General features: G+C 53.8%; 1 protein-coding gene across 1 annotated transcript in view; it reads left to right on the forward strand.

The window, feature by feature from the left end:
• LOC147109867 (glutamate receptor ionotropic, kainate 5-like) overlaps positions 1-24792 on the forward strand; it is a 612408-nt gene extending 587616 nt beyond the window's left edge. Inside the window, exons 5-7 of the mRNA XM_086002406.1 lie at positions 21055-21220; positions 23348-23526; positions 24649-24792. Coding sequence (XP_085858532.1) covers positions 21055-21220; positions 23348-23526; positions 24649-24792 — 489 coding nt within the window. The remainder of the gene's footprint in view (positions 1-21054; positions 21221-23347; positions 23527-24648) is intronic.
• The last annotated feature ends 302 nt before the right edge of the window (positions 24793-25094 follow it).

Raw genomic sequence — 25094 nt, forward strand, 5'->3', positions numbered from 1 at the left:
ATATTCCAACACACCCCAACAGACCCCAACACACTCCAACACACTGCAACACATCCCAACACACCTCAACACATCCGAACACACCACAACACACCCCAACATGCCCCAACACAGGCCAACACATCCCAGCACATCTCAACACACTCCAACATATTCTAACACATTCCAACACACCCCAAGACACCCCAACATATCCTGCAAATCCCAACACGCCCCAACACACCCCAACACATCCCCAACACATCCCAACACACCCCAACACACTCCAACACACCCCAACACAACCCAACACAGCCCAACACATTCCAACACATTCCAACGCACCCCAACACACCCCAACACACTCCAGCACACCCCAACACATCCCAACACACCCCAACACATCCCAACACACACCAACACACCCCAACACACCCCAACATGCCCAACACAGCCCAACACATCCCAGCACATCCCAACACACTCCAACATATCCTAACACATTCCAACACACCCCAACACACCCCAAGACATCCCGCACATCCCAACACACCCCAACACACCCCAAAACAGCCCAACACATCCCAGCACATCCCAACACACTCCAACATATCCTAACACTTCCCAACATACCACAACACACCCCAACACATCCCCAACACATCCCACCACACCCCAACACACTCCAAAACACCCCAACGCATCCCAACACATAGCAACACATCCCAACACACACGAACACATCCCAACAAATCCCAACACAGCCCAACACTCCCAAACACACCCAAACACATCCCAACACACCCCAACATACCCCAACACACCCCAACATATTCCAACACATTCCAACATACCCCAACACATCGCAACACACGCTAACACAAACCAACACACCCCAACACACTCCATCACATCCAACACACCCCAACAAACCCCAAAATACCCCAACACACCCCAACACATCCGAACACACCCCAACACATTCCAACACTCCAACACACCCCGCCACACTCCAACACACCCCACGACATCCCAACACACCCAACACACCCCAACACATCCCAACACATCCCAACACACAGCAACGCATCCCAACACCCCACAGCACACCCCAACACACACCCAACACATTCCAACACACCCCAACACACTCCAACACACCCCAAAACATCCCAACACATCCCAACAGAGCCCAACACACTCCAACACATCCCAGCACATTTCAACACACCCCAACACACCCCAACACACTCCAACACACCCCAACACATCCCAACACAACCCAACACACCCCAGCACACCCCGCCATACCCCGCCACACCCCACCACATCCCAACACACCCCAACACATCCTGCACATCCCAACACACCCCAACACACCCCAACATGCCCCAATACACCCCAGCACACCCAACAAACCCCAACACCCCAACATTCCCCAACACTGCCCAACACAGCCCAACACATCCCAACACATCCCAACACACTCCAACACATCCCAACACATTCCAACACACACTAACACACCCCAGCACACTACAACACACCCCAACACATCCCAACACACCCCAACACACCACAACACACCCCAACATGCCCCAACACAGCCCAACACATCCCAGCACATCTCAACACACTCCAACATATCCTAACACCTTCCAACACACCCAAGACACCCCAACACATCCCGCACATCCCTACACACCCCAACACACCCCAACACATCCCCAACACATCCCAACACACTCCAACACACCCCAACACAGCCCAACACATTCCAACACATCCCAACATATTCCAACACACCCCAACACACTCCAACACACCCCAACACATCCCAACACACCCCAACACATCCCAACACACCCTAACACACCCCAACACACCCCAACATGCCCAACACAGCCCAACACATCCCAGCACATCCCAACACACTCCAACATATCCTAACACATTCCAACACACCCCAACACATCCCGCACATCCCAACACACCCCAACACACCCCAAAATAGCCCAACACATCCCAGCACATCCCAACACACTCCAACATATCCTAACACATTCCAACACACCCCAACACACCCCAACACATCCCGCACATCCCACCACATCCCAACACACCCCACACCCCATCACATCCCAACACTTCCCAATACACCCCAACACACCCAACGCATCCCAACACACACCAACACACCCCAACACATCCTAACACATCCCAACAAATCCCAACATACCACGACACATCCCAACACACCCCAACACATCCCAACACATCTTAACACTCCCCAAAACACCCCACCACATCCCAAAACACTCCAACTCTCCCCAACACATCCCAACACACCCCTACACGTCCCAACACAGCCCAACACACCCAGCACACCCCAACACACCCCAACACACCGCAACACACCCCAACACACCCCAACTCACCCCAACACACCCCAACACATCCAAAGAAAGCCCAACGCATCCCAACACACACCAACACACCCCAACACATCCTAACACATCCCAACAAATCCCAACATACCACGACACATCCCAACACACCCCAACACATCCCAACACATCTTAACACTCCCCAAAACACCCCACCACATCCCAAAACACTCCAACTCTCCCCAACACATCCCAACACACCCCTACACGTCCCAACACAGCCCAACACACCCAGCACACCCCAACTCACCCAAACACACCAAACACACCCCAATACACCCCAGCACACCCAACAAACCCCAACACCCCAACACTCCCCAACACTGCCCAACACAGCCCAACACATCCCAACACATCCCAACACACTCCAACACATCCCAACACATTCCAACACACACTAACACACCCCAGCACACTCCAACACACCCCAACACATCCCAACACACCCCAACACACCACAACACACCCCAACATGCCCCAACACAGCCCAACACATCCCAGCACATCTCAACACACTCCAACATATCCTAACACCTTCCAACACACCCCAAGACACCCCAACACATCCCGCACATCCCTACACACCCCAACACACCCCAACACATCCCCAACACATCCCAACACACTCCAACACGCCCCAACACAGCCCAACACATTCCAACACATCCCAACACATTCCAACACACCCCAACACACCCCAACACACTCCAACACACCCCAACACATCCCAACACACCCCAACACATCCCAACACACCCCAACACACCCCAACACACCCCAACATGCCCAACACAGCCCAACACATCCCAGCACATCCCAACACACTCCAACATATCCTAACACATTCCAACACACCCCAACACACCCCAACACATCCCGCACATCCCAACACACCCCAACACACCCCAAAATAGCCCAACACATCCCAACACATCCCAACACACTCCAACATATCCTAACACATTCCAACACACCCCAACACACCCCAACACATCCCGCACATCCCACCACATCCCAACACACCCCACACCCCATCACATCCCAACACTTCCCAATACACCCCAACACACCCAACGCATCCCAACACACCCCAACACATCCTAACACATCCCAACAAATCCCAACATACCACGACACATCCCAACACACACCAACACATCTTAACACTCCCCAAAAAACCCCACCACATCCCAAAACACTCCAACTCTCCCCAACACATCCCAACACACCCCTACACGTCCCAACACAGCCCAACACACCCAACACACCCCAACACACCCCAACACACCGCAACACACCCCAACTCACCCCAACACACCCCAACAGATCCAAAGAAAGCCCAACACATCCCAACACACCCCAAAACATTCCACCACACCCCAACACACCCAAACACACCCAACACACCCCAATACATCCCAGCACACCCAACAAACCCCAACACCCCAGCACACCCCAACACTGCGCAACACAGCCCAACACATCCCAACACATCGCAACACACTCCACCACATACCAACATATTCCAACACACCCCAACACACCCCAACACGCTCCAACACACTGCAACACATCCCAACACACCTCAACACATCCGAACACACCCCAACACACCCCAACATGCCCCAACACAGCCCAACACATCCCAGCACATCTCAACACACACCAACATATTCTAACACGTTCCAACACACCCCAAGACACCCCAACACACCCCGCAAATCCCAACACACCCCAACACACCCCAACACACCCCAACACATCCCCAGCACATCCCAACACACCCCAACAGACTCCAACACACCCCAACACAACCCAACACAGCCCAACACATTCCAACACATTCCAACACACCCCAACACACCCCAACACACTCCAACACACCCCAACACATCCCAACACACCCCAACACATTCCAACACACCCCAACACACCCCAACACACCCCAACATGCCCAACACAGCCAAACACATCCCAGCACATCCCAACACACTCCAACATATCCTAACACATTCCAACACACCCCAACACACCCCAAGACATCCCGCACATCCCAACACACCCCAACACACCCCAACACATCCCAACACAGCCCAACACATCCCAGCACATCTCAACACACTCCAACATATTCTAACACATTCCAACACACCCCAAGACACCCCAACACATCCCACAAATCCCAACACACCCCAACACACCCCAACACACCCCAACACACCCCAAAATAGCCCAACACATCCCAACACATCCCAACACACTCCAACATATCCTAACACATTCCAACACACCCCAACACACCCCAACACATCCCGCACATCCCACCACATCCCAACACACCCCACACCCCAACACATCCCAACACATCCCAATACACCCCAACACACCCAACACATCCCAACACACACCAACACACCCCAACACAGCCTAACACATCCCAACAAATCCCAACATACCACGACACATCCCAACACACCCCAACACATCCCAACACATCCTAACACTCCCCAAAACACCCCACCACATCCCAAAACACTCCAACTCTCCCCAACACATCCCAACACACCCCAACACGTCCCAACACAGCCCAACACACCCAACACACCCCAAAACACCCCAACACACCCCAACACACCCCAACACATCCAGATAAAGCCCAACACATCCCAACACACCCCAAATCATTCCACCACACCCCAACACACTCAAACACACCCAACACACCGCAGTACATCCCAGCACACCCAACAAACCCCAACACCCCAACACACCCCAACACTGCCCAACACAGCCCAACACATCCCAACACATCCCAACACACTCCACCACATACCAACATATTCCAACACACCCCAACACACCCCAACACACTCCAACACACTGCAACACATCCCAAAACACCTCAGCACATCCGAACACACCCCAACACACCCCAACATGCCCCAACACAGGCCAACACATCCCAGCACATCTCAACACACTCCAACATATTCTAACACATTCCAACACACCCCAAGACACCCCAACACATCCCGCAAATCCCAACACACCCCAACACACCCCAACACACCGCAACACACCCCAACACCTCCCCAACACATCCCAACACACCCCAACACACTCCAACACACCCCAACACAACACAACACATCCCAACAAATTCCAACACATTCCAACACACCCCAACACACCCCAACACACTCGAACACACCCCAACACATCCCAACACACCCCAACACATCCCAACACCCCCCAACACACCCCAACACACCCCAACATGCCCATCACAGCCCAACACATCCCAGCACATCCCAACACACTCCAACATATCCTAACACATTCCAACACACCCCAACACACCCCAAGACATCCCGCACATACCAACACACCCCAACACACCCCAAAACAGCCCAAAACATCCCAGCACATCCCAACACACTCCAACATATCCTAACACATCCCAACACACCACAACACACCCAACACATCCCCAACACATCCCAACACACCCCAACACACTGTAACACACCCCAACACATCCCAACACACTCCAACACATCCCAACATACCCCAACACATCCCAACACATCCCAATAGACCCCAACAGATCCCAACACACCGCAACACATCACAACACACCCCAACACATCCCCACACACCCCAACACACCCCAACACATACTAACACACCCCAACACAACACACCACATCCCAACACACCCCACAGCCCAACACATCCCAACACATTCCAACACATCCCAACACAGCCCAAACATCCCAACACTCCCCAACACACCCCAACACTCCCCAACAATACCCAACACACCCCAACACATCCCAACACACCCCAACACATCCCAACACACCCCAAAACATCCCAGCATACCCCAACACAACCCAACACAAACCAACACACCCCAACACATTGCAACAGACCCCAACACACCCCAACACATTGCAACACACCGCAACACACTCCAACACATCCTAACACACTCCAACACATCCCAACACACCCCAAAACACCCCAACACAGTCCAGCACACCCCAACACAACACAACCCACCCAAACACATGCCAACACACCCCAGCATGCCCCAACACATCCCAACACACCCCAACACATCCCAACACACCCCAACAGACCCCAAGAGACACCAACACACCCCAGCACACCCCAACACATCCCAACACACCCCAACAAACCCCAACTCACCCCAACACATCCCAACACACCCCAACACATCCCAACACACCCCAACACACCCAACACACCCCAACACACTCCAACACACCCCAACACATCCCAACAAACCCCAACGCATCCCAACACAACCCAACAAACCCCAACACATCCCAACACACTCTAACACACCCCAACACATCGCAACACATCCCACCACATCCCTACACATGCCAACACATCCCAACACATCCCAACAGACCCGAACAGACCCCAACACACCGCAACACATCCCAACCCACCCCAACACATCCCAACACACCACAACACACCCCAACACACCCCAACACACCCCACCACATCCCAACACACCCCACACCCCAACACATCCCAACACATTCCAACACATCCCAACACAGCCCAAACATCCGAACACTCCCCAAAACACCACAACATTCCCCAACACACCCCAACATATCCCAACTCATCCCAACACATCCCAACACACCCCAAAACATCCCAACACACCCCAACACAACCCAACACAACCCAACACACCCCAACACACCCCAACACATCGCAACACACCGCAACACACTCCAACACACCCCAACACACCCCAACACATCCGAACACATCCCAACACATCCCAACACACCCCAACACACCCCAACACTCCCCAACACATCCCAATACACCCTAACACACCCCAACACATCCCAACACACCCCAACACATCCCAACACACCCAGCACACCCCAACGCACTCCAACACACCCCAACACACCACAACACACCCAAACACATGCCAACACATCCCAACACACCCCAACTCATCCCAACACCCCACAACACATCCCAACACACCCCAACACACCCAAAACATCCCAGCACACCCCAACACACCCCAACACACCCCAACACATCCCAACAAACCCAACACATCCCAACACACCCAGCACACCCCAACGCACTCCAACACACCCCAACACACCACAACACACCCAAACACATGCCAACACATCCCAACACACCCCAACACATTCCAACACATCCCAACACATCCCAACACACCCCAACACACCCAAAACATCCCAGCACACCCCAACACACCCCAACACACCCCAACACATCCCAACAAACCCAGCACATCCCAACACACCCCAGCACATCCCAACACACCCCAACACACCCCAACACATCCCAACACACCCCAACACATCCCAACGCACCCAAACACACCCCAACGCATCCCAACACACCCCAACACACCCCAACACATCCCAACACATCCCGACACACGCCAGCACACCCAAACACATGCCAAAGCACCAAACACATGCCAACACAACCCAACACACCCCAACACATCCCAACATACCGCAACACACCCCAACTCACCCCAACACATCCCAACACACCCCAACACATCCCAACACATCCCAACACATCCCAACACACCCCACCATATCCCATCACACCCCACACCCCAACACATCCCAACACATTCCAACACATCCCAACACAGCCCAAACATCCCAACACTCCCCAACCCACCCCAACACTCCCCAGCATACCCCAACACTCCCCAACACATCCCAACACACCCAAGCACATCCCAACACACCCAAAAACATCCCAACACAACCCAAAACATCCCAACACAACCCAACACACCCCAACACACCCCAACACATCGCAACACACCCCAATACACTCTAACACACCCCAACACATCCCAACACACCCCAACACATCCCACCACACCCCAACACATCCAAACACATTCCAATAGACCCCAACTCATCCCAACACACCGCAACACATCCCAACACACCCCAACACACCCGAACTCAGCCCAACACATCACAACACACCCCAACACATCCCCACACACCCCAACACACCCCAACACATCCTAACACACACCAACACAACCCACCACACCCCAACACAACCCACAGCCAACACATCCCAACACATTCCAACAAATCCCAACACAGCCCAAACATCCCAACACTCCCCAACACACCCCAACACACCCCATTACATCCCAACACACCCCAACACATCCCACCGCATCCCAACACACCGCAACACATGCCAACACATCCCAACACACCCCAACACACCCGAACTCAACCCAACACATCACAACACACCCCAACACATCCCCACACACCCCAACACACCCCAACACGTCCCAACACACCCCAACAGACCCCAACACATCCCAGCACACCCCAACACATCCCAGCACACACCAACACACCGCAACGCACCCCAACACACCCGAACTCACCCCAGCACATCACAACACATCGCAACACACCCCACAGCCCAACACATCCCAACACATTCCGACACATCCCAACACAGCTCAAACATCCCAGCACTCCCCAACACACCCCAGCACTCCTCAACACACCCCAACACACCCCAACACACCCCAACATGCCCCAACACATCCCAACACACACCAAAAATCCCAGCATACCCCAACACAACCCAACACAAACCAACACACCCCAACACACCCCAACAGATTGCAACAGACCCCAACACACCCCAACACATTGCAACACACCCCAACACACTCCAACACATCCCAACACACTCCAACACATCCCAACACACCCCAACACACTCCAGCACACCCCAACACACCCCAACCCACCCAAACACATTCCAACACACCCCAGCATGCCCCAACACATCCCAACACACCCCAACACATCCCAACACACCCCAACAGACCCCAAGAGACGCCAACACAGCCCAGCACACCCCAGCACATCCCAACACACCCCAACACACCCCAACTCACCCCAACACATCCCAACACACCCCAACACATCCCAACATACCCCAACACACCCAACACACCCCAACACACTCCAACACACGCCAACACATCCCAACAAACCCCAACACATCCCAACACAACACAACACACCCCAACACACCCCAACACACTCTAACACACCCCAACACAGCCCAACACATCCCAACACATTCCGACACATCCCAACACAGCCCAAACATCCCAGCACTCCCCAACACACCCCAACACTCCTCAACACACCCCAACACACCCCAACACACCCCAACACGCCCCAACACATCCCAACACACCCCAAAACATCCCAGCATACCCCAACACAACCCAACACAAACCAACACACCCCAACAGATTGCAACAGACCCCAACACACCCCAACACATTGCAACACACCCCAACACACTCCAACACATCCCAACACACTCTAACACACCCTAACACACCCCAACACACCCCAACACACTCCAGCACACCCCAACACACCCCAACCCACCCAAACACATTCCAACACACCCCAGCATGCCCCAACACATCCCAACACACCCCAACACATCCCAACACACCCCAACAGACCCCAAGATACGCCAACACACCCCAGCACACCTCAGCACATCCCAACACACCCAACACACCACAACTCACCCCAACACATCCCAACACACCCCAACACATCCCAACATACCCCAACACACCCAACACACCCCAACACACTCCAACACACCCCAACACATCCCAACAAACCCCAACACATCCCAACACAACCCAACACACCCCAACACACCCCAACACACTCTAACACACCCCAACACATCCCAACATAACTCAACACATCCCTACACACGGCAACACATCCCAACACATCCCAACAGACCGCAACAGAGCCCAACACACCGCAACACATCCCAACACACCCCAACACATCACAACACACCCCAACACACTCCAACACACCCCAACACATCCCAACACATCCCAACACATCCCAACGCACCCCAACACATCCCAACACACCCCAACACACCCCAGCACATCCCAACACACCCCAACACATCCCAACACATCCCAACACATCCCAACACACCCCAACACATCCCAACACACCCCAACACATCCCTACACACGCCAACACATCCCAACAGACCCAACACAACCCAACACAACCCAACACACCCCAACACATCGCAACACACCCCAACGCACTCCAACACACCTCAACACACTCCAACACATCCCAACACATCCCAACACATCCCAACACACCACAACACACCCCAACACACCCCAACACACCCCAACACATCCCAACACACCCCAACACACGCCAACACATCCCAACACATCCGAACACATCCCAACACACCCCAACACACCCCAACACACTCCAACACACCCCAACACACCCCAACACACCCAAACACATGCCAACACATCCCAACACACCCCAACACATCCCAACAATCACCAACACATCCCAACACACCCCCACAGACCCCAACATATCCCAGCACAACCCAACACTTCCCAACACACCCCAACTCACCCCAACACATTCCAACACACCCCAACACATCCCAACACACCGCAACACACCCAACACACCCCAGCACACTCAAACACACCCCAACACACCCCAACACATCACAACAAACCCCAACACATCCCAACACACCCCAACAGATGCCAACACACCCCAACACACCCCAACACAACCCAACACACCCCAACACTCCCCAACACATCCCAACACACAAAAGCACATCCCAAAACACCCAAAAACATCCCAACACAACCCAAAACATCCCAAAACAACCCAACACACCCCAACACATCCCAACACATCCCAATAGACCCCAACTCAGCCCAACACACCGCAACACATCCCAACACACCCCAACACACCCGAACACATCCCAACACACCCCAACACATCCCAACACACCCCAACACATCCCAACACATCCCAATAGACCCCAACTCAGCCCAACACACCGCAACACATCCCAACACACCCCAACACACCCGAACTCACCCCAACACATCACAACACACCCCAACACATCCCCACGCACCCCAACACATCCCAACACACCCCAACACACGCCAACACATCCCAACACATCCGAACACATCCCAACACACCCCAACACACCCCAACACACTCCAACACACCCCAACACACCCCAACACACCCAAACACATGCCAACACATCCCAACACACCCCAACACATCCCAACAATCACCAACACATCCCAACACACCCCCACAGACCCCAACATATCCCAGCACAACCCAACACTTCCCAACACACCCCAACTCACCCCAACACATTCCAACACACCCCAACACACCCCAACACATCGCAACACACCCCAATACACTCTAACACACCCCAACACATCCCAACACACCCCAACACATCCCAACACACCCCAACACATCCCAACACATCCCAATAGACCCCAACTCAGCCCAACACACCGCAACACATCCCAACACACCCCAACACACCCGAACTCACCCCAACACATCACAACACACCCCAACACATCCCTACACACCCCAACACATCCTAACACACCCCAACACAACCCACCACATCCCAACACACCCCACGGCCCAACACATCCCAACACATTCCAACACATCCCAACACAGCTCAAACATCTCAACACTCCCCAACACACCCCAACATTCCCCAACACACCCCAACACACCCCAACACATCCCAACACATCGCAACACACCCCAACACATCCCAACTCACCCCAAAACATCCCAACATACCCCAACACAACCCAACACAACCCAACACACCCCAACACACCGGAACACATTGCAACACACCCCAACACATTGCAACACACCCCAACATGCTCCAACACACCCCAACACACCCCAACACATCCCAACACGCCGCAACACACCCAAAACATCCCAACACACTCCAACACATCCCAACACACCCCAACACACCCCAACACACTCCAGCACACCCCAACACACCCCAAACCACCCAAACACATGCCAACACACCCCAGCACGCCCCAACACATCCCAACACAACCCAACACATCCCAACACACCCCAACAGACCCCAAGAGATGCCAACACACCCCAGCACACCCCAACACATCCCAACACACCCCAACACACCCCAACACATCCCAACACACCCCAACACATCCCAACACACCCCAACACACCCAACACACCCCAACACACTCCAACACACCCTAACACACCCCAACACATCCCAACAAATCCCAACACATCCCAAAACAACCCAACAGACCCCAACACACCCCAACACACTCTAACACACCCCAACACATCCCAACACACCCCAACACATCCCAACACACGCCAACACATCCCATCACATCCCAACAGACCGCAACAGACCCCAACACACCGCAACACATCCCAATACACCCCAACACACCCCAACTCACCCCAACACATCCCAACACACCCCGACACATCAACACACCCCAACACATTCCAACACATCCCAACACAACCCAAACATCCCAACAGTCCCCAACACCCCCCAACACTCACCAACACACCCCAACACATCCCAACACATCCCAACACACCCCAAAACATCCCAACACAACCCAACACCACCCAACACACCCCAACACACCCCAACACATCGCAACACACCCCAACAAACTCTAACACACCCCAACACATCCCAACACACACCAGCACATCCCAACATACCCCAACACATCCCAACACATCCCAATAGACCCTAACTGATCCCAACACACCGCAACACATCCCAACACACCCCAACACACCCGAACTCATGCCAACACATCACAACACACACCAACACATCCCCACACACCCCAACACACCCCAACACACCCCAACAGGCCCCAACACATCCCAGCAAACCACAACACATCCCAGCACACCCCAACACTTCCCAACACACCCCAACACACTCCAACACACCCCAACACACCCCAACACATCCGAACAAACCGCAACACATCCCAACACAACCCAACACATTCCACCACAACTCAACACACCCAAACACACCCAACACACCCCAACACATCCCAACACACTCCAACAAACCCTAACACACCCCAACACTGCCCAACTCATCGCAACACATTCCAACACACGCCAAAACACCCCAACATACTCCAACACACCCCAACACACCCCAACACAAAGCAACACATCCCAACACACCCCAACACACCCCAACACATCCCAACACACACCAACACACGCCAGCACACCCCAACACACCCCAACACTCGCCAGCACACCCCAACACATCCCACCACAACCCATCACATCCCAACACATCCCAACACATCCCAACACACCCCACCACACCTCAACACACACCAACACACCCCAACACGTCCACCCCAACACATCCCCATACCACCCCATCCTGACACACCCCACCACATCCCCACCCCATCCCATCCCAACACCTCCCCACTACATCCTCACCCCATCCCCACCACAACACATCCCAACACAACCCAACGCATCCCATCCCAATCCAATCCACCCCATCCCAACACACCCCAATACACCCCAACACACCCCAATACACCCCACCCCATCCCATCCAATCCAATCCACCCCATCCCAACACATCCCAATACACCCCAACACATCCCACCCCATCCCAATTAAATCACCCCATCCCAACACATCCCAACACACCCCACCACATTCCAACAATCCCTAACACATCACACCACATCCCAACACACCCAAACACACCCCAACACATCCCAACACATCCCACCACATCCCAACACACCGCAACGCACCCCACCACATCCCAACACACAACAGCACATCCCAACACATCCCACCACATCCCAACACATCCCAACACACCCCAACACACCCGAACTCACCCCAACACATCACAACACACCCCAACACATCCCCACACACACCAACACACCCCAACACATCCCAACAGACCCCAACAGACCCCAGCACATCCCAGCACACCCCAACACATCCCAGCACACCCCAACACTTCCCAACACATCACAACACACCCCAACACATCCCAACACACCCCAACACACCCAACACATCCCAACACACTCCAACACACCCCAACACACCCCAACACATCCCAACAAACCCCAACACATCCCAACACAACCCAACACATTCCACCACACCTCAACACACCCAAACACACCGAACACACCCCAACACATTCCAACACACTCCAACAAACCCCAACACACCCCAACACTGCCCAACACATCGCAACACATTCCAACACACGCCAAAACACCCCAACATACTCCAACACACCCCAACACACCCCAACACAAACCAACACATCCCAGCACACCCCAACACACCCCAACGCATCCCGACACACACCAACACACGCCAACACACCCCAACACACCCCAACACACCCCAGCACACCCCAACTCACCCCAACACATCCCAACACACCCCAACACATCCCAACACACCCCAACACACCCAACACGCCCCAGCACACTCCAACACCCCAACACATCCCAACAAACCCCAACACATCCCACCACAGCCCATCACATCCCAACACATCCCAACACATCCCAACACACCCCTCCACACCTCAAGACACACCAACACACCCCAACACATCCACCCCAACACATCCCCACACCATCCCATCCTGACACACCCCACCACATCCCCACCCCATCCCATCCCAACACCTCCCCACTACATCCCCACCCCAACCCCACCACAACACACCCCAACACACCCCACCACATCCCAACACACCCCAACACATGCGAATGCACCCCAACACACGCCAACACATCCCAACACATCCCAACACACCCCAACACATCCCATCCCAATCCAATCCACCCCATCCCAACACACCCCAATAAACCCCAACACATCCCAACACACCCCACCCCATCCCATCCCAATCCAATCCACCCCATCCCAACACATCCCAATACACCCCAACACATCCCACCCCATCCCAATCAAATCACCCCATCCCAACACATCCCAACACACCCCAATGCATCCCATCCCAATCCAATCCACCCCATCCCAACACACCCCAATACACACCAACACATCCCAACACACCCCACACCATCCCATCCCAATCCAATCCACCCCATCCCAACACATCCCAATACACCCCAACACATCCCACCCCATCCCAATCAAATCACCCCATCCCAACACATCCCAACACACCCCAACACATCCCAACACACCCCACCACATTCCAACAAACCCTAACACATCACACCACATCCCAACACGCCCAAACACACCCCAACACATCCCACCACATCCCAACACACCGCAACACACCCCACCACACCCCAACACACCACACCACATCCCAACACACCCCACCACATCCCAACACATCCCAACACACCCCAACACACCCGAACTCACCCCAACACATCACAACACACCCCAACACATCCCCACACGCCCCAACACACCCCAACACATCCCAACACACCCCAACAGACCCCAATACATCCCAGCACACCCGAACACATCCGAGCACACCCCAACACTTCCCAACACACCGCAACACACCCCAACTCACCCCAACACATCACAACACACCCCAACACATCCCAACACACCCCAAATCACCCAACACACCCCAACACACTCCAACACACCCCAACACACCCCAACACATCCCAACAAACCCCAACACATCCCAACACAACCCAACACATTCCACCACACCTCAACACACCCAAACACACCCAACACACCCCAACACATCCCAACACACTCCAACAAACCCCAACACACCCCAACACTGCCCAACAGATCGCAACACATTCCAACACACGCCAAAACAACCCAACATACTGCAACACACCCCAACACAAACCAACACATCCCAACACACCCCAACACACCCCAACACACCCCGACACACACTAGCACACCCCAACACATCCCCCCACAACCCATGACATCCCAACACATCCCAGCACATCCCAACACACCCCAACACACCTCAAGACACACCAACACAACCCAACACATCCACCCCAACACATCCCCACACCATCCCATCCTGACACACCCCACCACATCCCCACCCCATCCCATCCCAACACCTCCCCACTACATCCCCACCCCATCACCACCACAACACACCCCAACACACCCCACCACATCCCAACACACCCCAACACATGCGAACGCACCCCAACACACCCCAACACATCCCAGCACATCCCAACACACCCCAACACATCCCATCCCAATCCAATCCACCCCATCCCAACACACCCCAATAAACCCCAACACATCCCAACACACCCCACCCCATCCCATCCCAATCGAATCCACCCCATCCCAACACATCCCAATACACCGCAACACATCCCACCCCATCCCAATCAAATCACCCCATCCCAACACACCCCAACACATCCCAACAGACCCCACCACATTCCAACAAACCCTAACACATCCCACCACATCCCAACACACCCAAACACACCCCAACACATCCCAACACATCCCACCACATCCCAACACACCGCAACACACCCCACCACATCCCAACACACCACACCACATCCCAACACACCCCACCACATCCCAACACACCCCAACACATGCCACCCCAACAAACCCAAACACACCCCACCCCACCACACCCCAACACACCCCACCACATCCCAACACACACCAACACACCTCACCACATCCCAACACATCCCACCACATACCAACACACCTCAACACACCCCCACCACATCCCATCCCAACCCAGCTGACCTCACCACAGCCACACCCCAAGCTATCCCAACCCAATCCACCCTATCCCATCCCACCCCAGCACACCCCAGCACGCCCAAACACATCCCAACACACTACAACATGCCCCACCACACCCCAACACACCACAACACACCACAACACACCCTAACATACCCAACACACCCCAGCAAAATCCACCCCAACACATCCCCACCACATCCCCACCCCATCCCATCCCAACGCACCCCACCACATCCCCACTCCAACACACCCCAACACATCCCCACCCCATCCCCACCACAACACACCCCAACACGCCCCACCACATCCCCAACCCATTCCATCCCAACACAATGCACACCATCCCATCCCAATACACCCCAATACACCCCCACCACATCCCATCCCAGCACAATCCACTGCATCCCCATCCCATTACAACCAAATCCACCGCAACACACCCAACAAACTCCAACACATCCCCACCGCATCCCATCCCAATGCACCCCACTACATTGCACCCATCCTACCATATCCCACCCCATTCCATCCCCACCCCATCCCAACCCATCCCACCTCAGCCTAACCCAGCCCACCCTATCCCATCCCAACCCATCCCACCCCATCCCAGCCCAACACAGCCCATCCCATTCCATCCCACCCTACCCACCTCACTCCACCACATCCCACCTCATCCCACCCCAATGCACCAACCCCATTCCACCCACCCTACACTATCCCACCCCATTCCACCCCATCCCAGTCTACCTCACCACTTCCCAATCTAGCCCATCCCATACCACCCTACCCCACCTCATACTAACCCATCGCACCCTACTAACAAATTCCCACTCCAACTCATCCAACCCCGCTCCGCCCAACCCCAAACTATCCCAGTCCTATCCACCCAACCTCAAACCATCCCAAAACACTCCACCCCACCCCACACCACCCCTCCCCACCACACACCAGCCAACCCCATTGAGGGTGAGGGTTTCGGTTTGGGATGGGTTGAGGGTGAGGGTGTGGGTTTGGGATGGGTTGAGGGTGAGGGTTTGGGATGGGTTGAGGGTGAGGGTTTGGGATGGGTTGAGGGTGAGGGTTTGGGATGGTTTGAGGGTGAGGGTTTGGGATGGGTAGAGGATGAGGGTTTAGGATGGGTTGAGGGTGCGGGTTTGGGATGGGCTTAGGGTGAGGGTGAGGGTTTGGGATGAGTTGAGGGTGAGGGTTTAGGATGGGTTGAGGGTGAGGGTTTAGGATGGGTTGAGGGTGAGGGTTTGGGATGGGTTGAGGGTGAGGGTGTGGATTTGGGATGAGTTGAGGGTGAGGGTGAGGGTTTGGGATGGGCCTAGGGTGAGGGTGAGGATTTGGGATGAGTTGAGGGTGAGGGTGAGGATTTGGGATGAGTTAAGGGTGAGGGCGCGGGTTTGGGATTGGTTGAGGGTGATGGTTTGGGATGGGTTGAGGGTGAGGCCGAGTGTTTGTGATGGTTTCAGGGTGAGGGTGTGGGTTTGGGATGTGTTGAGGGTGTGGGTGAGCGTTTGGCATGTGTTGAGGGTGAGGGTTTGGGATAGGTTGCTGGTGAGGGTGAGGGTGAGGGTTTGGGATGGGTTGAGGGTGAGGGTGTGGGTTTGGGATGGGTTGAGGGTGAAGGTGAGGGTGAGGGTATGGGTTGGATTGAGGGTGATAGTGAGGGTTTGGGATGAGTTGAGGGTGAGGGTTTGGGATTGGTTGAGGGTGAGGGTTTGGGATGGGTAGAGGGTGAGGGTTTAGGATGGGTTGAGGGTGAGGGTTTGGAATGGGTTGAGGGTGAGGGTTTGGGATTGGTTGAGGGTGCGGGTTTGGGGTGGGCTTAGGGTGAGGGTGAGGGTTTGGGATGAGTTGAGGATGAGTGTTTAGGATGGGTTGAGTCTGAGGGTGAGGGTTTAGGATGGGTTGAGGGTGAGGGTTTAGGATGGGTTGAGGGTGAGTATTTGGGATGAGTTGAGGGTGAGGGTTTAGGATGGGTTGAGGGTGAGGGTTTAGGATGGGTTGAGGATACGGGTTTGCGATGGGTTTAGGTTGAGGGTGAGGGTTTGGGATTGGTTCAGGGTGAGGATTTGGGATGAGTTGAGGGTGAGGGTGAGGGTTTGGGATTGGTTCAGGGTGAGGGTTTGGGATGAGTTGAGGGTGAGGGTGAGGGTTTGGGATTGGTTCAGGGTGAGGGTTTGGGATGGGTTGAGGATGAGGGTGTGGGTTTGGGATGAGTTGAGGGTGAGGGTGAGGGTGAGGGTTTGGGTTGGGTTGAGGGTGAGGGCGAGGGTTTGGGATGGATTGAGCATGTTGGTTTGGGATGGGTTGAGGGTGAGCGTTTGGGATGGATTGAGGGTGAGGGTGTGGGTTTGGGATGAGTTGAGAGTGAGGGTGAGGGTTTGGGATGAATTGAGGGTGAGGGTGCGGGTTTGGAATGAATTGAGAGTGACGGTGAGGGTTTGGGATGGGTTGAGGGTGAGGGTGTGGGTTTGGGATGAGTTGAGGGTGAGGGTGTGGGTTTGGGATGAGTTGAGGGTGAGGGTGAGGGTTTGGGATGGGTTGAGGGTGAGGGTGTGGGTTTGGGATGAGTTGAGGGTGAGGGTGAGGGTTTGGGATGGGTTGAGGGTGAGGGTGTGGGTTTGGGATGAGTTGAGGGTGAGGGTGAGGGTTTGGGATGGGTTGAGGGTGAAGGTGAGGGTGAAGGTATAGGTTGGGAATAGTTGAGTGTGCGGGTTTGGAATGGGTTGAGGGTGAGGGTTTGGGATGGATTGAGGATGAAGGTCAGGGTGAGGATTTGGGATAGATTGAGGGTGAGTGTGAGGGTTTGGGATAGGTTGAGGGTTGAGGGTGAGGGTGAGGATTTAGATTGATTGAGGATGAGGGTGAGGGTGAGGGTTTGGGATGGATTGAGGGTGAGGGTGTGGGTTTGGGATGGGTTGAGTGTGAGGGTTTGGGGTGGGTTGAGGGTGAGGGTTTAGGATGGGTTGAGGGTGAGTATTTGGGACGAGTTGAGGGTGAGGGTTTAGGATGGGTGAGGGTGAGGGTTTAGGATGGGTTGAGGGTGAGTATTTGGGATGAGTTGAGGGTGAGGGTTTGGGGTGGGTTGAGGGTGAGGGTTTAGGATGGGTTGAGGGTGAGGGTTTGGGATGAGTTGAGGGTGAGGGTGAGGGTTTGGGATGGATTGAGGGTGAGGGTGAGGGTTTGGGATGAGTTGAGGGTAAGGGTGAGGGTTTGGGATTGGTTGAGGGTGAAGGTGAGGGTGAAGGTATAGGTTGGGAATAGTTGAGTGAGCGGGTTTGGAATGGGTTGAGGGTGAGGGTTTGGAATGGGTTGAGGGTGTAGACGAGGGTTTGGGATGGTTTGAGGGTGAAGGTCAGGGTGAGGATTTGGGATAGATTGAGGGTGAGGGTGAGGGTGAGGGTTTGGGATAGGTTTAGGGTTGAGGGTTTGGGATGGGTTGAGGGTGAGGGTGAGGATTTGGGATGGATTGAGGATGAGGGTGAGGGTGAGGGCATGGGTTGGGATGAGTTGAGGGTGTGGATTTGGGATGGGTTGAGGGTTGAGGGTGAGGTTGAGGGTTTGGGATGGGTTGAGGGTTGAGGGTTTGGGATGGGTTGAGGGTTGAGGGTTTGGGATGGGTTGAGGGTGAGGGTGAGGGTGAGGGTTGAGGTTTGGGATGAGTTGAGGGTGCGGGTTTTGGGATGGGTTGAGGGTTGAGGGTGAGGGTGAGGGTTTGGGATGAGTTGAGGGTGACTGCCAGGGTGAGGGATCTGAACTTTCTCTAAACTCTCTTTCTGTAGATTCCCCACATTAAGGTTGGTCCCGAAGAGACCCCGAAATTACAGTACTTGAGATTTGCTTCCATCAGCCTGTACCCCAGTAATGAAGACATCAGCCTGGCGGTGAGCAGTATCCTGAAGTTCTCCAGCTGCCCCTCCACCAGCCTCGTCTGTGCCAAGGCTGAATGTAAGGACACAAATCGATGCTCACTCTCTGTAATCACTCAACAGCCTGCCCCCACTAAAACCAAACTCCTCCCAGTCTCCCTCATCCCCTCTCCCACGAGTTCTCAACCTCGGTGATTTCCCCAGCAACCCTTGCCCTCTCTCCTCTGAGCTCACTGCCCTCCCGTGCTTCCTAAACCTCTCCCTCCTAAAAACTCCCTGACCCATATTCACTGCCACCCTCTTGACCTTGCCATCTCCCATGGCCTCTCTACTCTTGTGGTCTTTGTAGTGTATGTGCTTTAAGTCAGAACTACTTTTTACAGCTCCTGTATACTGTAGTACTGGCAGTAACCACACCGGTATATAAGCTGTGCGCATGCCTCTGTACTCCAGTCTAGAGATGACCCTCCTCCAGTAAAGACCTGTTGTTTGTTATATACAGCATCCGTGTAATTCTTTATCCACTGAACCACGGATCTAACAGTCTTGAGCACAGATAAGTCCATCTCTGATCATTCCCTTGTATCCCTCATTACCCTCACCCTCTTCCAATCCCACACCCTTCTGTGTCCACCCCTAGAATAAACTCTCCCTCGAGTCACTTACAACGGCACTTTCAAACTCCCAACTGCCAAGTCTTTGGCCCTCCATTGGCCCCAATACTTCTGCCGCTATCGATTTGCCTAAACATTCCCTCACTTCCAGCCTTGTCCCCTCACTCTCTCCCATCTCAGTTGTCTCTCCAGTATGGCCCCTTCGCTCCCTTCATTCCAAGGAGCAGAAGTATGAGTGTATCTGGTCCACCACTGGTTTGGTATCAATCACCATAGGAATATAGGAACAGGAGGAGACCATTCATCCCCTCGAGCCTGTTCCACCAATAAATTAGATCATGGCTGATCTGTATCTTAAATCCATCTATTCGCCTTGGTTCTGTATCCCTTAATACCTTTACCCAACAAAATTCTCTCAATCTCAGTTTTGAAATTGTCAATTGACCCCCAGCCTCAACAGCATTTTGGGGAGAGAGTTCCAGATTTCCACTCCCCTTTCTGACATCGCAACAACAAAAACAACTTGTATTTATATAGCGCCTTTATTGTCGTAAAATGTACCAAGGCGCTTCACAGGAGCGTTATCAATCAAAATTTGACACTGAGTCACGTAAGGAGATATTAGGGCAGGTGACCAAAAGCTTGGTCAAAGAGGTAGGTTTTAAGGAGCGTCTTAAAGGAGGAAAGAGAGAGGTAGAGAGGCGGAGAGATTTAGGGAGAGAATTCGAGAACTTAGAGCCTTGGCAGCTGAAGGCACGGCCGCCATTGGTGGAGCGATTAGAATCGGGGATGCTCAAGACACCAGAATTGGAGGAGCGCAGGTATCTCGGGGGGTTGTGGGGCTGGAGGAGATTACAGTGATAGGGAGGAGCGAGGCCATGGAGGGATTTGAAAACAAGGATGAGAATTTTGAAATCGAGGCGCTGCTTAACCGGGAGCCAATGTAGCTCAGTGAGAACCGGAGTGATGGGTGAACGGGACTTGGTGCAGGTTAGGACAAGGGCAGCAGAGTTTTGGATGACCTCAACTTTACGGAGAGTGGAATGTGGGAGGCCGGCCAGGAGTGCGTTGGAATAGTCAAGTCTGGAGGCAACAAAGGCATGGATGAGGGTTTCAGCAGCAGATGAGCTGAGGCAGGGGCGGAGTCGGGCGTTGTTACGGAGGTGGAAATGGGTGGCCTTAGTGATATGTGGTCGGAAGCTCATCTCAGAGTCAAATATGACACCAAGGTTGCAAACAGTCTGGTACAGCCTCAGACAGCTGCCAGGGAGAGGGATGGAGTTGGTGGCTAGGGAACGGAGTGTTGTGGCGGGGACCGAAGACAATAGCTTCAGTCTTCCCAATATTTAGTTGGCCTTACAAGGCCTAGCTCTAATTTTAAGATTATGCTCCTTACTCTGGATTCTCCCATCAAAGGAAATAGTTTCTCTCTACCCAGTGTTGCTCTCTATAGACAGTGCTGAGATCCTTGTTTTCAAATCCCTCCATGACCTCGCTCCTCCCTATCTCTGTTATGGTATCTCAGCTCCGTGACTGGAAGTCTAACTCCATTTTTTGTTGTTGTCTCGCTCCCTCTTGCCTCTCCTCTGCAGGCCTCCTTCGCCTGGAGGAGCTAGTGCGGCAGTTCCTGATTTCGAAGGAATCGCTCTCGATACGAATGCTGGACCATTCCAATGACCCCACGCCGCTGCTGAAAGAAATCCGTGATGACAAGATCTCCACCATCATCATCGACGCCAATGCTTCTGTGTCTTATCTCATTCTGAAAAAGGTCAAGTGAGGGCCCTAGGCTTTCTGGGGGCTTCTGTTACAGGGAAGGGATGCAGTTGGGACCTGCCTCGGTGGTGGGGGGGGGGGGGGGTCGAGGAGTACGAGAGGGCAACCCTCAAGGGGAGGGTGGGGGGAGATGTAGCCTACGTTGCAGAGAGGGGTGTGACATGAACCTGTCCTTGCAACAGTTGGAACCCCTTTCATTCAGAAACATAGAAACATAGAAGGTAAGAGCAGGAGTAGGCCATTCGGCCCCTCGAGCCTGCTCCGCCATTCAATGTGATCATGGCTGATCATCCAAATTCAGTACCCTGTCCCTGCTTTCTCCCCATACCCCTTGATCGCTTTAGCCTTAAGAAATATATCCAACTCCTTCTTGAATATATTTAATGAATTGGCCTCTACTGCCTTCTGTGGTAGAGAATTCCACAGGTTCACCACTCTCTGGGTGAAGAAATTCCTCCTCATTTCTGTCCTAAATGGCTTACCCCTTATCCTTAGACTGTGACCCCTGGTCCTGGACTCCCCGACCATCGGGAACATCCTTCCTGCATCTAGTCTGTCCAGTCCTGTCAGAATTTTATAAGTTTCAAAGTGGATAACCTCGTATTTATCCACGTTATATTGCATCTGCCATGCTTCTGCCCAATCACCCAACCTGTCCAAATCATCCTGGAGTTTCTCGGCATCCTCCTCACAGCACACACGCCCACCCAGCTTTGTGTCATCTGCAAACTTGGAGATATTACATCTAGTTCCCTCGTCCAGATCAGTAAAGCGTGAGGTGAAGCCAGGTGTAGGGGCGGGAGGTGAAAACCAACTCTTCAATGGCCTGCGCTGGTTTGCCATTTGATTATTGCCGGCCTGTAAAGGCTGCTGCTGGATTCACTGACCTCTTTGTGCTTTGCGCTAGCCGTGGCTCAGCTGCTGCCAAATCACCTTCAGTTAGAAGGTCGTGGGTTCAAGTATCACCCCAGAAACGCGAACCCCATAACCCAGACTGACACTCAAAAGTGCAATGCTGAGGGAGCGTGGCACAGTCGGACATGCCGTCTTTCGGACAAGATGTTATCCGAGGCCCCTGGTAGCTATCAGATCACATGACTATTGGTTTCCATTACAGGCTGCTGAATTGGGAATGACCTCAGCATACTACAAGTACATCCTTACCACGATGGTAAGTACATCCTCAATGCATGGTAAACAGCCCTCGCCACATATTACAATTCCCTCACCTGATGGTAAACACTCCCATACCACAGGATAAACACCACCTGTATATTCAGGGTAAAGGTCAAGGTACAGGGTTCCTGTGTATTCAGGGTAAGTGTCACTGTACAGGATCCCTGTGTATTCAGGGTAAGGGTCACTGTACAGGGTCCCTGTGTGTTCAATGTAAGGGTCACTGTACAGGGTCCCTGTATATTCAGGGTAAGGGTCACTGTACAGGGTCCCTGTGTATTCAGGGAAAGGGTCACTGTACAGGGTCCCTGTGTATTCAGGGTAAGGGCCACTGTGCAGGGTCCCTGTGTATTCAGGGTGAGGGTCACTGTACAGGGTCCCTGTGTA

This window comes from Somniosus microcephalus, chromosome 12 (assembly GCF_052327205.1).
Source record: "Somniosus microcephalus isolate GS21.2 chromosome 12, FLI_Smic_1.0, whole genome shotgun sequence".
NCBI lineage: Eukaryota > Metazoa > Chordata > Chondrichthyes > Squaliformes > Somniosidae > Somniosus > Somniosus microcephalus.